Raw genomic sequence first — 17305 nt, forward strand, 5'->3', positions numbered from 1 at the left:
CCTTGCTATCTTCCTCGCTTTACCTATTTAGTGACTTACTTCCTCTCGTTAATAATATTATTAAATATCTGCATCCTTTCTTTCACCACCCATGTTGACGTTTCATTACTCCCTCTTTCTTGTTTGCATTTGCTCTCATAATCTTGCTCACATTTACTCATTTCTTTCTTCTTTTGCAAATTCGTTCAGGCATTCATTAGTTGCTGCAGTTTCTCTTTATTATCTCCAATCAGCACCGTGACCTGGAATTGTCAACCCTTCAGCACTCCATTCCCAAATATTTTTACCGCACAATTTAGCACCGTTAACTTGTCTTTTTTTCTACATTCTCATATTTCTCTTTCCCTAATGACTGGAAACTGACACCCTTGTGTCAGATCAAATTTTACACCACACCAATTACTTTTTCACTTTCTTGTATATATACTGTAGTTGTCTACGTTCTTAATTTACAACGTCCTCTTTAGTGAATATTGATTCCATCATCATCTTTTTGTAGGTCCATGTATGTCACATGCAGATTTTCCTCATTACTTGGAATTTTCTCGCACCGATTCCATGATTGATATTGTTATTGTTATTTCTAAGCAGAATGCTGCAAGCTCGAACAATTCTTCCCCATCAATCATTGTGTCATATGTTTTACTCTCTCGGTCAATAGCATATCGTACACTTTCCTTAATACGCAAAGTAATTTTTTTCGCTTATCACTATTACTATTACTACTTGCTAAGCTACAACCCTAGTTGGAAAAGCAGGATGTTATAAGCCCAGGGGCCCTAACAGGAAAAATAGCCTAGTGAGGAAAGGGAACAAGGAAAAATAAAATATTTTAAGAACAGTAATAACATTAAAATATATATTTCCTATATAAACAATAAAAACTTTAACAAAACAAGAGGAAGAGAAATTAGATAGAATAGTGTGACCTAGTATACCCTCAAGCAAGAGAACTCTAACCCAAGACAGTGAAAGACCATGGTACAGAGGCTATGGCACTACCCAAGACTAGAGAACAATGGTTTGATTTTGGAGCGTCCTTCTCCTAGAAGAGCTGCTCACCATAGCTAAAGAGTCTCTCCTACCCTTACCAAGAGGAAAGTAGCCACTGAACAATTACTGGATATTTTGTACATAGGCTACCTGGACCATGTATTCAATCACTCTTATATGGTGGACCTATAAATGTGTAGAATGAATATTCCCATTCTTAAATTGTTTGGCTGTGTTCATTCCCTTCAGTTCAGGTCATGGGGTAAAATTGAGATTTGATAGGATTTGATCATTTCCGGAGTTGTGGCATCGAGGAGGCGTCGAAGACAACTTAAGAGTTGTTTGCTCGGTAATGGATCCACACCTCTCCTCGTCTCATGTATTTCAGCAAGTAAATATTTAGTCAGTAATATTTGCGTGCAAAGTTACTGCAAGATATACACTGATGTGCAGTCTGGGTAAATGCAGGGTCTCGCTTTTTAAAGAAGTCTGGTGCTAACTTACATGGTGGGTTTCTGTAAATACACAAGAATTTGTATATATATATATATATATATATATATATATATATATATATATGTGTGTGTGTGTGTGTGTGTGTATGTATATATATGTGTATATTTGTGTGTATTTATAATATATATATATGTGTATATAATATATATATATATATATATGTGTGTGTGTGTGTGTGCGTGTGTATGTATATTTTCTTCTTATTCTTATCTAAGTAAAGATTATATCTTTTCTTGTACCTCGATCTAGAAGAACCATGACCTCGAGCAACGACAAAGAATTGCCTTTTATGTTGACGACTTTCATCTTTTCTGTTCGTTTGGATGTATTTATTACGCTTCGTATGATTATTGTTAGATTGTATAAGAAATACTTTGTTATACAGATGGTGCTTACTTTCAATTACAATTGGAAATAAAAGAGTTTACACTCGATAAATAAATAAATTCGCATAAGTTTAGTGTAGTATTTTATATCTGATCCCAATTATCCAGATTTGATGATATGAAAAAAAAAATGAACTTTTATTGAAAAGGAACTTAATGAAATATGGGAACTGTTTCAGATGGAAATATCTTTTAAAAATTTTATGGATTTATCTATCACGAGAGGCTTACGTACGGCATATATTCGTAATCATATAGTTAAAAGACTAATAATACAAACATTTTAAAAGCAGTATACATTATAAGCGTTTCTCAACATACTGTTACATCTCCAGCAACATTTGCTGCTATTAGAATAAATGTGAAGTTGTAAAACAGGATTGAATTTTATCAGGACACAAAAAATCTCTTACATGACATTATCAAGTGAAGTAGTAGGAAAACTAGATCTCAAGGTTCATTTGTGTCAAAAGAAAAACATCATATGAACCTCCAAGTTAAATAAAAGTACTTTACCCGTGACGTCATACGAAGAGAATATTATTTCCTGCATTATTTACCTTCCATTCTCTCCTCTTGCATGGGAGATGTGCATCGGAGACAATATGTCACAGATTTATTTGTTAAGAGGGACGACGTGGTTTTATCAGACCATTCTATTCTTGCACTGTTGACTACGCAAAACAAACTTTGTATTGCACAGAAGTGAGTAATTGAAAATTTCCTTCGTGTAATATTGTTTGTTTCTGTGTATTTATCAACTGTCATTCCCTTTTAAGTTCATCATTCTATTGAAATAATGCATAATTTTAATGAAGAATGTTTCTACTGATGCCATCTTTTTAAAGTCATCGAAATAATAAGTTGTTAGTATTTCTGGTTAGGTCGTGTACAGTCGAGTTCAAAAATTCGGCGACACCTCATGAGGCAGTGAATAATAGTCTTAGAGTGTTGGCGGACAATTGAATTTTACTCATAAATCTTGTAGTAATTTTAATCTTCTCTAAGACTAAAATTACTACAAGATCTTTGCTCATACAGCATCTATAACGTTTAAAACTCTTCTAAAAGAATAAAATTACTGTCAAATCTTTGCTCAGACTGCATCTATATCGTTTAAAATCCTTCCAGAAGACTAAAATTACTGCCAGATCTTTACTCAGATAATATAGTAGCTTAGGCCAAGTAGATAGTTTTGTTCATTTCGACAATTCAGGTTGGTCATAAGTAGGCTTTTAATACAAATAACAACTGTATCAGTGGAGCAATAATCATAGTCCTCTGAAAAAGCATAATTTGTGCTAGGCAACTATCGTTGAAAATAATATAAATTCTATACCTGAAACTTGGAATGTATTCAACTTTGAAAATAAATAATCTCATCATTCTCAGGTGAACAAAAGTAATCAGACCCCTTGTGATCTGTGTTTACATCTTTCCGTATTTGTATTGAAGTTCATTTACCTAAGTGAAAACCTTTGGGGGTAAAATTGAAAAAGACTGGTTAGGTAGACAATTATACAGTTGGAGGTTCGGTCTCTTTCAAGCAAGAAATCTCTCTCTCTCTCTCTCTCTCTCTCTCTCTCTCTCTCTCTCTCTCTCTCTCTCTCTCTCTCTCTGGCATGCTTTTAAGACCCTCGCCTCTTTCTTCTCCAACGTTGACAAATGCTCAGAAATCCAGACCCGATGCTAGAGATAACATTGTTCATTGTTAGATCTGAAGTGTTTGTCTCGAGTTCGCCTCGGGTTCGTCGGAAAATATCCTTATGGTAGTAATGGGAGTCGTGGTTATTAAAATAATATATTGTGTCCCCCGAGAAGGGATTAGACTTCGCTTAGGTACAATACAATGATTATTTTTCGTGGACCGTTTACCATATGAAATGAAAACAAGTCTCCTTGTTTTCGTTGCTCTTTTGTAAGAACCCACTAGACCACAAATATTGTTGTCTGTGGTTAGTTACGTGGTATTATTGAGAAGGTAAAAAGCATTTCATTTATCCCTACTTCAGGTAACGTTTTTTGTGTAAATATCTGCTTATTCAGAGTTCGATTACAGATCGTGATGCCCCTTGACACCTTCGTCTGTTGGCTTCTCTGTTACATCAGCTTTTCGAGACGTTCAGTTCATTTTAAATGAATTAAGCAACTTACCTGACGGCATATAAATAGAAATTTGTATACAAGACACGATTCAAACTGGTTGTCTGATTTGCAAAACTGCAGTTACTTATTAGAAGATTACATGTCAAGAATCCTTTTGGTTGTTAAACAGGCGGAAAGGTATTCGCGGAATTAGCTATTTTCTTCGTAAGCTTTACACGTGAACGTTTTTAAGAAAGCTATTAAAAGCATGATATTCTATATATCATACAACAGTCTACTCCCGGGCCTCTATTGTGTCTTATCTCTCCCACGTATCTACCCAATTGGCATTCCACGAATTTATTTGCTTAATTGTCTGTACAGCATTGCCAGGCGGCGAACTCTCGTTTTTTTCTGAAACTTTATGCGATGTATTATCTTTTTTCTCCTTATATGTTATTGACATATTTCCTCTTATATATATATATATATATATATATATATATATATATATATATATATATATATATATATAGAATACATACATATCATGTCTCTAGTGAGACGAAAGAACTAACTACAATCAAGATTTTTTCCTTTTTTTTCATGGCTATAATATATATTGTATGTTTATCAGGTACCAACAGTCGTAATTACTACGCACATACACTCATATGTATATACTGTATATATATATATATATATATATATATATATATATATATATATATATATATATATATATTTTATATATATAAATATATGTATATATATATGTATATATATATATATATGTATATATATATATATATGTATATATATATATATATATTTATATATATATATATGTGTGTGTATAATTTGATTGCGTGTATGTCTATATATGAGTTGATGTGCTGAGTTAAACCCAAGCAGTGTAATGAGCTGTTGTTTGCTCATGTAAATGAAGTAACCATGACAACCTGAGGTGTGTAATGATTCTTTCTTTTCCTCCATCTCTCCTTCATACTCCTCTTACTCCCGTTTTGTGTTGAGATATCCTCTTACGTCAACAGACGGCTCATCGCTATAAAATCATGAAGAATTATTCATTTGTATTAACAGTTATCTTTAAAAAAAAAAAAAAAAAAAAAAATATTGTCAGCAGAAGGTGAGAAGTGATATATTTCAATTAGGATTCTTGGAAATCTGTGTATATTCCTTTTTTTTAACTGACATTATAATCGGCATAGATTATTCAAAGCAGAAAAAAGACACTAGAACATGAACGTAAAGAAAAGAAAGAGGCGTAGTTTAATTTGGCATCATGACGTAGCACGCATCGTTCAACGATCTCTTCATGTCAACGTGATTAGAGTATTGTATTATTATCGATTGGCACTAAAATATCCTATAGAGTGTAAAGAGACAATTATTGTGACAGTAGGCGTCGAAGAGGTGTCGGCTAATTTAATGCCTCGGAATAGGAAAAACTCAAAACATAATCGTACAGTCGTACCCTGTTGTTTTCTTTTATTGATTGTCGTGACTGCGTCGTGTGTATGTATACTGAATATATATATATATATATATATATATATATATATATACATATATATGTATATATATATATATATATATGTGTGTGTGTGTATATGTATGTATGTATGTTTGTATATATATAACTGTATATATATATATATATATATATATATATATATATATATATATATATATATATATATATATATATATATATATCCCTTTCTGAGTGGGGATGTATCGCCATGATCAAGCATAGCTGTACTAGTCAGGGCCTCCCATACAAGGTTGGTTTGCTGTGAGCAATCAGACAAGAGTATCTCGCCATCGCCAATCCGTACTGGTCAACGTGGTGATGTAAAGTGGCCATCCCCAGACATGAATAAAGACACGTCTTATATTGCAGTTGATTAGAAAAACTGTATTTGTTTTGTTTCAGTTGGAAATATATATATATATATATATATATATATATATATATATATATATATATATATATATATACAGTATATATATATATATGTATATATATATATATATATATATATATATACATATATATATATATTCACCTGACGATGGTTGTGCCAGAAGAGTTTAGCCAACTTATGCTATCAAAACTGACTGTAACACAGGGAAGAAATTAATTAAATTTTTCTCGTAGTAAACTCGACGTTTAAACTTCCCAGATAAAGGTATCTATATTCTGCATACTGTATAGCAGGCTAGTTGCGAAAGACATTCGTCCTGACTATAAAGAAGGGTGCAAAGAGTCCCGAAACCCGGGAGTAACAACATTCATTTTCGGTAATTTCTAGGCTAGTGCCGAAAGGGTCAGGTTTTCATATGGGATACTGTCATCACACCTACATACCCAAATAGGGATCGAGGCTTATGATGAAATTATATACTATATATATATATATATATATATATATATATATATATATATATATATATATATATATATATATATATATATATATATGTATATATATATAATTATTATATATATATATATATATATATATATATATATATATATGTATATGTATATGTATATGTATACACACACACACACACACACACACACACACACATATATATATATATATATATATATATATATATGTATGTATATGTATATGTATATATACACACACACACACACACATATATATATATATATATATATATATAAATCATCATCATCATCCCCACGCCTATTGACTCAAAGAGCTCGGTTAGATTTTGCCAGTCGCTTCTATCTTGATCTTTTAAATCAACACTTCTCCATTCATCATCTATTTCACGTTTCATAGCCTTCAGCCATGTAGGCCTGGGTCTTCCAACTCTTCTAGTGCCTTGTGTAACCCAGTTGAAAGTTTGGTGAACTAATCTCTCTTGGGGAGTGCGAAGAGCATGCCCAAACCATCTCCATCTACCCCTCACCATAATCTCATCTACATATGCCACTCGAGTAATTTATTATAGTTTCATTTCTAATCCTGACCTGCAATTCAACTCTCAATATTCTTCTGAGGGCTTTGTTCTCAAATCTACAAAATCTGTTGGATATTGTTTCATTATTATACCACGACTCATGGTAGAACGAAGTCCTCACCAGTAACTAAAATATAACGTTGTAAGTTATTTTACTTGAAGAACCACGTGCTTTGAATTCAAGTGCAATAAACTGAATATTATTTTGACAAGTTAAATATATTGGCAGCATCAAGATCTCTCGTATCTTTAAATATTTTATGCCGGATTTATAAAGGTTGAATCACAAACCATGAATATTACTGTATATTGCGCTGTTCCATTCAGCATCCATGATTGTGAATCATTATAGCAGAATGTTTAAATGAGATCGTCAATAAGCTTTGAAAATGTAAAAAAATTCATTCGAATTTGGAAAAAGATATATTTTTTTAAATCAATTATTGTAAGTGAATTTAGAACTATCAAGAAATGCTAAAAATACTCAATTAAATTTTAAGACAATTGAAAAGAAATGTAAAGGTGCGTGTAGAGGGAGAGGTTGCTGTTAATGAAGTCTGTGTTGCAATGGAAGGACTGTGAGTGAAAGACATCTGATTGATTTTATCTGATAAACAGTATTGCAAACTGATAAGGCAATAGATTCTGAGGCTTGGGCATCAGTTGCAAACTTATATAATTAACCCAATTTGTGTGTGATTTTGACGAACTCATTTACATGGAAATAAATCCAATTTTATAAACATACTGAATTTTTGGTCTTGAGTTCACAGTCAGGCATTACCTGTGATTACTTATTCATTGAGTAGCAATTGACACGGAAATGTGTAGAACATTCCGCACAACATATCTGGAAAATAATGTACTAGTGAACATTACATCTAATTGCCTTTTGAATGTATCTAATAAATTTTAACGTTTTAAACGAGTTTTGGCCATCACTTGGATTCCTTGGTGATACGAACCTTCTACAACCAACGCTGTGCAAACATAGTTACGCTCAGTCAATGTCGCACATGCTGGGTCATCACTCGTATCTTCCTCGATAAGACCGCCAATTATCGTGTCAGAAATAGCCTTTTTCAAGACCTGGCCGGGCAAATTTGGTCCTTATCTCATGAGTGGAGACCATTGGGTATAAAAGTTATAAAAAAAAAAAACAGAAAAGAAGGTCTCTCTCTCTCTCTCTCTCTCTCTCTCTCTCTCTCTCTCTCTCTCTCTCTCTCTCTCTCTCTAATCCCTAAATGTTGCACAGATAATCAAGATGTCTACAGAGAAACGAGGACTCTGATAAGTCAGTGGAAATTGTATAATTAGGTTTCACTCATCCTTCGACCATGAGGAGTGTAGTGGGTCTTGGGGTATTCGTTCGGCTCCCCTGCGAATTTGGAGAAGTCTTCTTTTGTTAATTGCTGTCTCATTAGGTGAGTCAGCCAAATGTTGCGCAGCGTTAGCGTTGAGATATGCTGTTAAAATCTCGTAGTATGCGACAGAAATAACTGTCTTGTAATGTTGCCGACTGAAATACAAAAATAACATTATAGATGCTATATATTTTGGGGAATGTATTTCGATATCAGTCGAACAAAATTTTTTTTCGTAGATATCATGTGTGAGATGGCAATTATTCTCGCTTCAGATATCTTTGTTCCAAAAGAGTTATATTCTTTATACATGCACGCAAACCTACCATCCTAGAGTTCGAATCCTCACTATGAAATAGATTTTTTTTTCCTTAATTTCATGCTCTTAGTTTCAGGCTTGGTTTTCACAGGCTTTTCCATAAAGGTAAGAGTTTATTGTGACTAATATAGATAAGTATATACCGGGTATAAAGTAATCATTACATCTCTCTCTCTCTCTCTCTCTCTCTCTGCCATGCCGATGGTCAAAAAATTCTATTTGAATTCTTTCTCAATATCATCGAGAAGTTTTTCCAGAGTGATATGCAAATGAAAGAAATTTCCTAATGAAATATCCGATAAATATTCATAAAATTTTATGGCAGTTTCGTTCCCGGTGAACTTACGAGCGGTTAGAGGTTTATTCGGCTTTGATTATAGATCAGGAAACTACCGCATGTCTTCCCCTACGTGAGTTAGTTTATTGTCTTACTGAATTAAGAGTAAACATTTAATTAACGAGGTTCAGTCATCAGTCACACTTCTCACGAAAGCGAATTATTGCATTGTCGAAAAGACGTAAATATTTTGTTGGGGTTGAACGAATATTTTGTTGATGCTAGTATATGAACCCGATTGAGGATTCCATTATTATTATTATTATTATTATTATTATTATTATTATTATTATTATTATTATTATTATTATTATTATTATTATTATTATTATTACTAACTAAGCTACAACCCTGGTTGGAAAAGCAGGATTCAACAAGGCTCCAACAGGGAAAATAGACCAACGAGGAAAAGAAAGGAGTAATAGTAATAGTAAAAAATATAAAATATCTTAGGATAAGTCACAGCGTTAAAGTAGGTATGTCATTGATAAACAATGAAGAGAGAATCGTGTCAACCTGTTCAACATTAAACATTCACGGCAAGTTTGAACTTCTGAACTATAGAAAGCAGTTTTTATAATACACATTCGGAGATTACAAGAGTATATCAGTTGATGGTTTTAAAAACTGTATCGTAAAATTTTACTTGACACCTTTGACATTTCGTCGGCTTAGACTGAAATTTGATGAGTAAATCTGAAAGTCATCCTCTTTGCAAAAGGGTTGCCGTATGAATATATAGACGTCTGGAAAGGGAATTCAGACATTTCAGTTAATGGAGGAATCACCTTCCTTAAGACATTGGTAGTTTCCTCATCGACAGTCCTCTAGTCTCCAGCACCTCCATAAAACCAAGGGTCTTTAAGTGGGAATAGGTGTAAGATTTCAAGTAGTTTGCTGCTAGAGCTTTAAGTGTCCCACGCGAGGCGAGGGTTGTCACATTTCGGGAACTGTTAGGTTAAGGGGTGTGGCTACATACAGTAAGTGTTGCTAGGTTAATATGGGTCATAATCGAGTAGCTAGTTTACTTTGTTCTACTGTATTTGGTTAATGTTAAAACGATAATGCTTGACGTTCAAAATCTCTTGGAATATTTGATCATCATGGAATCCGGCTGATAAGATTAGGTTTTCTAAAAAGCTTTCAAGTAATGCAAAAGCAATCACTTTTACGTTTTCTTTATACTTTTGCAATTCAAATTACCAAAGTCATATTTTTTTATTTATTACTTATGGTCAATCCGACCCATTAGTTTGAATAAATCTATGACGCATTATTATTATTATTATTATTATTATTATTATTATTATTATTATTATTATTACTTGCTAAAGCTAAACTACAACTCTAGTTGGAAAAGTAGAATGCTAAAAGCCCAAGGGCTCCAACAGGGAAAAGAGCCCAGTGAGGAAAGGAAATAAACTACAAGAAATTCTTAAGAATAACAACATTAACATAAATCTTTGAGAGAGAGAGAGAGAGAGAGAGAGAGAGAGAGAGAGAGAGAGAGAGAGAGGCGGGGTTAGTTCTCGAATTGTCGGTCTGGGTAAAGTAACCTACATTGTATTTCCTCCTAGGAAATTTAGTTGGCTGAGGTTGATAGGTTATTTGGATGTTCTATAATAGCCTACTGTAAACCTGTTTAACTCATAAAAAAATATTATTGGGTGTTTCGCAAACAGGAGAAAACATTACCAATGGTTTATAGTAGACATTACCATAAAATTTCCAGAGAATAGATTTTTTGAGATCATTGTTATGAGTCCTTGGGTTGCTCACTTGTGTGACCCTGTGGTGTCCTAACTTGTGAATGCAAAGTTGGGTAAACACGAGCATTGTTTTATTTAAAGAATTCAAATATCCCAAAAGAACTCACACACCCTCTTACACCCGCACATATACTATGTTTATAAGTACATGCATGAAGTGTGTATAGTGTATATTATCTTGCCCTTTTCTTTATCCATATAGTTTAGTTTACTTTATTTTTGTTTGTAATGACCTGGAAGAAAAATGTTGGGTTAAACTTTATTGCCTTAAAAAGTTTACCTTTGCCATCTATATTATTTGGATGTGTTGGAATATGATTGTCTGTTTTGAGAGAGAGAGAGAGAGAGAGAGAGAGAGAGAGAGAGAGAGAGAGAGAGAGAGAGAGAGAGAGAGAGAGCTATCTTTGATCCAAGAAATTATTTCGATATTTTTGCTAAAGTATTGTAGGTATTGATTACTAACTACGATATTAATCAGTTATATCCTCACCATCCATCGTAATTTGACAGGGCCCTGTTAGGATTTGGCACGCCTACCATACCCTATTCCTTCCCTCGGCCCCGACTCGATGTTTTCCTTCCTAACCTCCCCTACTCCAATCCCTCTATATGTGCATTATACCGTAGTACCCTCACAGTTGGAATGTGATGGACAAACGTCGACCCGATCTTGTCGCTGTCGAATCGTCGTCGTTTCTCGTCCCTAAGTCCAGACTCTCTGGGCTTCGTCGAGTCGTTCTCCTCCTCGTCCTCAGTCGACTCATCCGCTCGGTTGTTGTGTTCAGCAGCTTTCAGGCTGCTCTTCCTTTTCTGCTCAGCAGCTCAGTGTGGTTCACGACAGAAGAGAGAGTAGGTGTGTTGTGGTGTTGCTCCGGGGACTGGTGTGAGTCGCTTCTGTTGGGAGGATGAAGTAGACTTCGAACTTTGCTACTCTATTAGTAAGTTTGGAGGTTACGCAAATCAGTGCCAGAAGCAATATTATATTCAAGTAATTTGCGTTCTATGTGTGAAAACACACTTCTGAAATAGATTGTTTTTAAAGAACCAAAATGTTTTGTGGAAGCATCATTCGCTGGAAATATAGTCGTTATAGAACGAAAATATGAATTGATGTGTTCGCGTTTCTTCACTTATGAATATCGTTTAAAGGATGAGACCTGAAAAACATAAAAGTGTACTCTTAATTGTATGTAAAGTTAATCCGTAGGAATTAATATGCAAATGCTGGAAATATCATTAGGACAGTTACCTCGGCTGTTTCGAGATACGACATAAAAGTAAAAAAAATACACCTGGTGATGTAATTTTTTGAAAAGTGTAAACTATGATCCAGCCATGAATTTTTCCAGTCTCTCTTGCGAACGTTTTGAGGCAATTTCGTTCCTAATGCACCACGATCATAATAATTATCCCTAGGGATCTCGGAGCTCAAATATGGAGATACGCTGAAGGGCAAAAATGGATCACAGTTACGTACAACAGCGGCACCACTTGCGAACCAGACGTCAAGATGAAGATTTCGGATGGGGTCCAAACTGGTAAGGATAAGGATTTTTTTTTCTGGTTATTTTCCCCGAAATCATTGCCGTTATTATAAAAGGATATGCAAAGTAGGACCCATGGTGTGATATAGGCCTGTCGTGTAAATAGGCTATCTTGGATATAGAAGATAATTTTCCCTTGATAACAAATGGAAACATTGATTAATGTCTTTCTTACACATTAGTGGTATTAGTGCTTTGTCTATGGAATATGCACATGAGCGTTTGTTTTTTTATGTTAAAGGGTAAATAATATGAAATTACAGCCATATCAATAATGCCAGAATAAACTTAATAAAGCCCCGTAGTATTACCCCCCCCCCTCTCTCTCTCTCTCTCTCTCTCTAAATCAGTGTAATGTGAAATGCATATGAATTGATTTAACGCTTTGATGGTTTATTGTTTTTAAACATTTTCTAAGCCATTCACATCTCTGGAATTAATATGTCCAGGAATTTGAATAATATAGATCTTGGACCACTATTTTATTTGGAAGATTAAACTTTTAGTTGTGCCATTATATTTTTAAGATAGAATTTATTTTAACTCACTCAATGAGTGTTGTACATTCATAATGTTTAGATAATGTGAATAATAAAAAACCCAAGTTCATCTATACGGATTTTACAGAATTTATTGCCATACGTAATTAGATTTTAGCCAAGTTTTTATAGCTTGATTGACTAGTTTTTATGCCGAAAACTTTATATTTTTAGCTTCGATAATTTCACGTATTTAGTAGACTAGCTGTAGAGAATATCCTTCCTGGACCAGCTTTATCACGTTTATAGTAGGATGAGTAACGTCGAAAAGATGTCTGACGATGATGAGGGGGTTGAAAGGGAAAACTCTAAGGTTGGCGCACGTCAACATTCGTGTAAGGGATGCAAGTTTTAAATATTTTTATTAAATGTTTCATAGCTTCAGATTATCTTCTTGCACGAATAATGTTGCATTCATTATGTATATTTTAGAAGTTGTGCATCTTAATGGATAAAGTTCCATTGTAAAACCAGGCTAGGATTTATGTATGGGGATATACAGTAGTTTAGTTTCTAAATAATACAGTAAATACTGCATACGGACTTTTCCATTACATTGATGACAAAACATACTCACGATTAATGTAATGACCAAAACAACTAATGATTTGTTACTTGAAGCCACGTTGAAAATATAACATAAATAAATTGAGGAATCGGTAAGATTGGACGTTGACAATACTTGGAGATAAGATGACAACTTTTTAAAACTATAACTTGTAGATTTCTTAAGTTTAGTCTTGGGTTGGTACTAAAAAACGATTAGTACTGGACACTTCCAAGAGTGTTATCACGTTCGATTCATTCAATAGTTTACCCAGGTCAATCTCTCTCTCTCTCTCTCTCTCTCTCTCTCTCTCTCTCTCTCTCTCTCTCTCTCTCTCTCAACATCATTGATTATATTGATTTTTCCCTTGTATTTGTTTGCTGGTGTATTTTTTATTTTGTTTTACGCTTTTATTCATTTCTCTCCCGCATAGTAGATGTGTTTGAATATATTTTTTCTTTTTATATTAGTTTTGAATTTATTATATTTAACGATGGGAGATGCTTTAAGAGCAGACATGACATTGTCTCACAGCATTTTTATGAGGTGTTGTGATATGGATTTATTTTCTAGACTCATATATATATATATATATATATATATGTGTGTGTGTGTGTGTGTGTCTGTACGACATTACGTCGCTCATCCTTAAAATGAAGGTATCTGGTTTTTATAAAATTATAGTAGGTTGTAAATACTTTTCCGTGTTCGGTACGTGAACGTATAAATCACTTTATAAGGCAAAAATGGTCTACCATAGGAAAGGAACTAGTTAACGACGTACGGCAGGGGTATGGCTTGTATATATATATATATATATATATATATATATATATATATATATATATATATATATATATATATATATGTGTGTGTGTGTGTGTGTGTGTTATTTCTAACGGGGTGGAACCAGAGAAAAGTCTCAAGGCAATAGTTACTACCATCTATATTTCAGTTTGACATCTTAATCGACGATAAACACGTGGCCAGATAACTTGCACAATACTATCTGGATTTGACCCCCCACAAAAGGCTCATCACCAGCACATCTATTCCCTATGTTCACTGCGATGTGGACCTTCATCTTGCACGCATTCTTGAAGCCCTCTTTTCAGTACGGGTTTTCCATTCTTTATACATGACAGAACCATCTTTGTGCACTTTAATCCATCTCGCCCCCTGTTATTCCCCTTTTACCACTTCTATGTATCTCTGTATGTCATCATACGTAATTTCTGGGCCTATTGACACTCAAGTTACTGCTGTTATATTTTCTTAAAGAATTAGAATTTGCGGCTACAAGATGTCTAGAAAAATAAAATAGGAACTTTTTAGTTTCTATATGGAATTTCTTAAACAATACAGTAGATGAAAGATATCATTTCAAGAGGCTATGGATGAGCCAAAAATAGATTGCCGTAATTATAATGATCATTGTTTTTACCTCCGCCAATGAAGTTGGCAGAAGGTTATGTTTTCGCCCTTGTTTGTCCTGGGTCAAAGGTCAAGGTTGGACAAAAGGTCGACCGAATTAACCTTAACCCCAAGTTCGCACATGGTTGTCACACAGACTTCAAGTACACCTACGCTCTAAATTGATTCTCGGAAATGCAAGCTGGTTTCGAGAAATAAGCTCCCTTGGCGGAGATCTGCATTCTGTTTGCTTTTCTATTTGCTTATGTTTTGATACCAAGTTTGAATTGGTCATGTATCATATTTAGAAAATTGTAAACAAAATTATCCGAAATGGCGGATGGGTGGAAATTTGCCTAATATAAATCATCTTAGCTTTAAAAAAAACATTATGGAGACTGTTTTTACATCAATAATGGATTTTCGAAATTGTGTACAATCATTAGTGAAGTTTCGTGAATCACAAGTGAACAGAGCTTGTTCAGTGCCATACACACCGAGTCCTAAATGACAAATATTATGTCATCGTCGTTTAGACTTCATTTGGTTCTCTAATTACCGTATTACTGCAATGTTAGGGATGGAAAGTAGTCAGAAGGTGAATGATTGAATCTTCCTGTTTATATTATGGAAGTTTCCTAGTGACCTACATCATTTCTTGATGTAAATTTAATATTTGTGGATTTGTATTTGCATATTTGCAAGAAGAACCACTGCAGGATCCTCTTACTTGTTTTCACTTTTACATATATGTTAAATAAAGTTCACTGATAAATACCACTTGTTCGATTTGTCAAGTTGTAAAATTAGCAATTATTATAATCTCATTATATGGTGGTGTTTTTTTAGTAGGTTTTTTTTAAATTGGTTTGAAAAAATTATCAATGTCCATCAATGTATCGTTATATTAGTTATAGGAATTTCTTAATAATAGACAGTGCCTGTGTCGAAGCATCTGTTATCTTATAGATCTTAAATTTTTTTCCTTCCATTTTATGAGGATTAAGATTGGATGTCATTGAAGAAGAGTTTCACTAATCCTACTTTATAAATACAGAGAGTAAACAATATATCAACTAATATACAGAGTTACTCAGCTAGGAGGTATTAAACAAAAAGACATTATAGAATAAACTCACAAACAACAATAAAATTAAGGTTTTAAAATCTTTTCACTTCTCGAAGCGACGAGGTCTGTTATGATGTTGTTTGAACTCCGTCGTCGAGAAAGTTTTTGATGACTCGGGGGAATGTATCTGTTGTTGATATCGAAGCTGGCTCGGTTTATTACTTTGATCCTTTTGGTATCTGTTGATCTTGGTACCTTCGGTGAAATGTAAACCCCCCCCCCCATCTCTCTCTCTCTCTCTCTCTCTCTCTCTCTCTCTCTCTCTCTCTCTCTCTCTCTCTGAGATTTTATCAGAGTTAAGTGTTGTAAAAAGATGCATGTAGGTTCCACTTCTTTTTTATTCCTGATTTGGTCAAAACCAGGTGTAATTACGGAAGAAAATTCAGAGATTCTGGACTAGGTTATAAATCTATGACTTGTCATTTTTATATTTTCAAGTTATTTTTTTTCGTAATATGTCCAGCTTAGAATATATTTATGGTCATACAAGTGGCTTGATGAGTTTATTTCTCTGAAAATCTTTTCCTGTGGTTCCAGTCACTTTGAAAAAAGTATTATTCTTTTTAATAAGTCACAGACTTTCATTTTGCTTCTTCTCTGGTTTATCTAGGGACCATTTGGTGTATAAACTTTGCTTATTGTAATTAAATTAATCCACAAACCCTATTAAGTACACACACATACATAGAGACGTGCACACGTGGATAGAAGTGTCATGTTTGTTGGTAACCTTTGTTATATTTTTTTTTGTTTCCCCATAATTTGTTTACATCTCTAGATTTAGCAGTTCAATTAATTAATTTTGCATTAAGCAGTTTTTTTAGAGGAAGTTTAATTGGTAAATGATCCACTTTTTGATATTTGAGATTCAGATTTCCGCGAAGATCATGACTCATATTCTCGTTTATGAATCCTAAGAAGGATAATAAACTACCGGCTCGTGGGAACATTACATGTGAGTGGCTATCTGTACCGGACTCGAGTGCCTCTCCAAATAATTGAAAATTGGCTTGGCGATTTATTTTTCTATATTCATTATTTATGTGATCCTGATGTGAAATAATTGACTCCATTGGCATCTAAGGAGTTGAAATTAAGAATGTCAAAAATTGTAACTTATTTTGTTAAAGAAATCGGAAAAATAAATTGTTTTCTAAAGAAAATCAAATATCCTATGTTTGATATTGGTATTGTTTTGTATGTTTATAGTTGTTTTCTCTACTCACACGTGTTTGTTAGAATTTTTCAATTACTGCAAACATATTCGGACTACCTTAACCTTTAAACAAACGGAATCTCTATTTGATTGGCATGATGAAGTGATTGAATAATGAAATAAA

General features: G+C 33.7%; 1 protein-coding gene across 5 annotated transcripts in view; it reads left to right on the plus strand.

Moving 5' to 3' along the window:
- Positions 1 to 17305, plus strand: part of LOC137640057 (uncharacterized) — an 897648-nt gene that overhangs the window by 803677 nt on the left and 76666 nt on the right. Inside the window, exons 1-2 of one of the 5 annotated variants that reach the window (XM_068372482.1) lie at positions 11509 to 11731; positions 12143 to 12331. The exons of the other annotated variants lie outside the window; for them this stretch is intronic. Of the exons in view, the coding sequence (XP_068228583.1) occupies positions 12252 to 12331 (80 nt within the window). The 5' untranslated portion in view covers positions 11509 to 11731; positions 12143 to 12251. Of the gene's footprint in view, positions 1 to 11508; positions 11732 to 12142; positions 12332 to 17305 lie in introns of those variants that run through there. 5 annotated transcript variants of the gene reach the window in all.

This window comes from Palaemon carinicauda, chromosome 4 (assembly GCF_036898095.1).
Source record: "Palaemon carinicauda isolate YSFRI2023 chromosome 4, ASM3689809v2, whole genome shotgun sequence".
Classification (NCBI taxonomy): domain Eukaryota; kingdom Metazoa; phylum Arthropoda; class Malacostraca; order Decapoda; family Palaemonidae; genus Palaemon; species Palaemon carinicauda.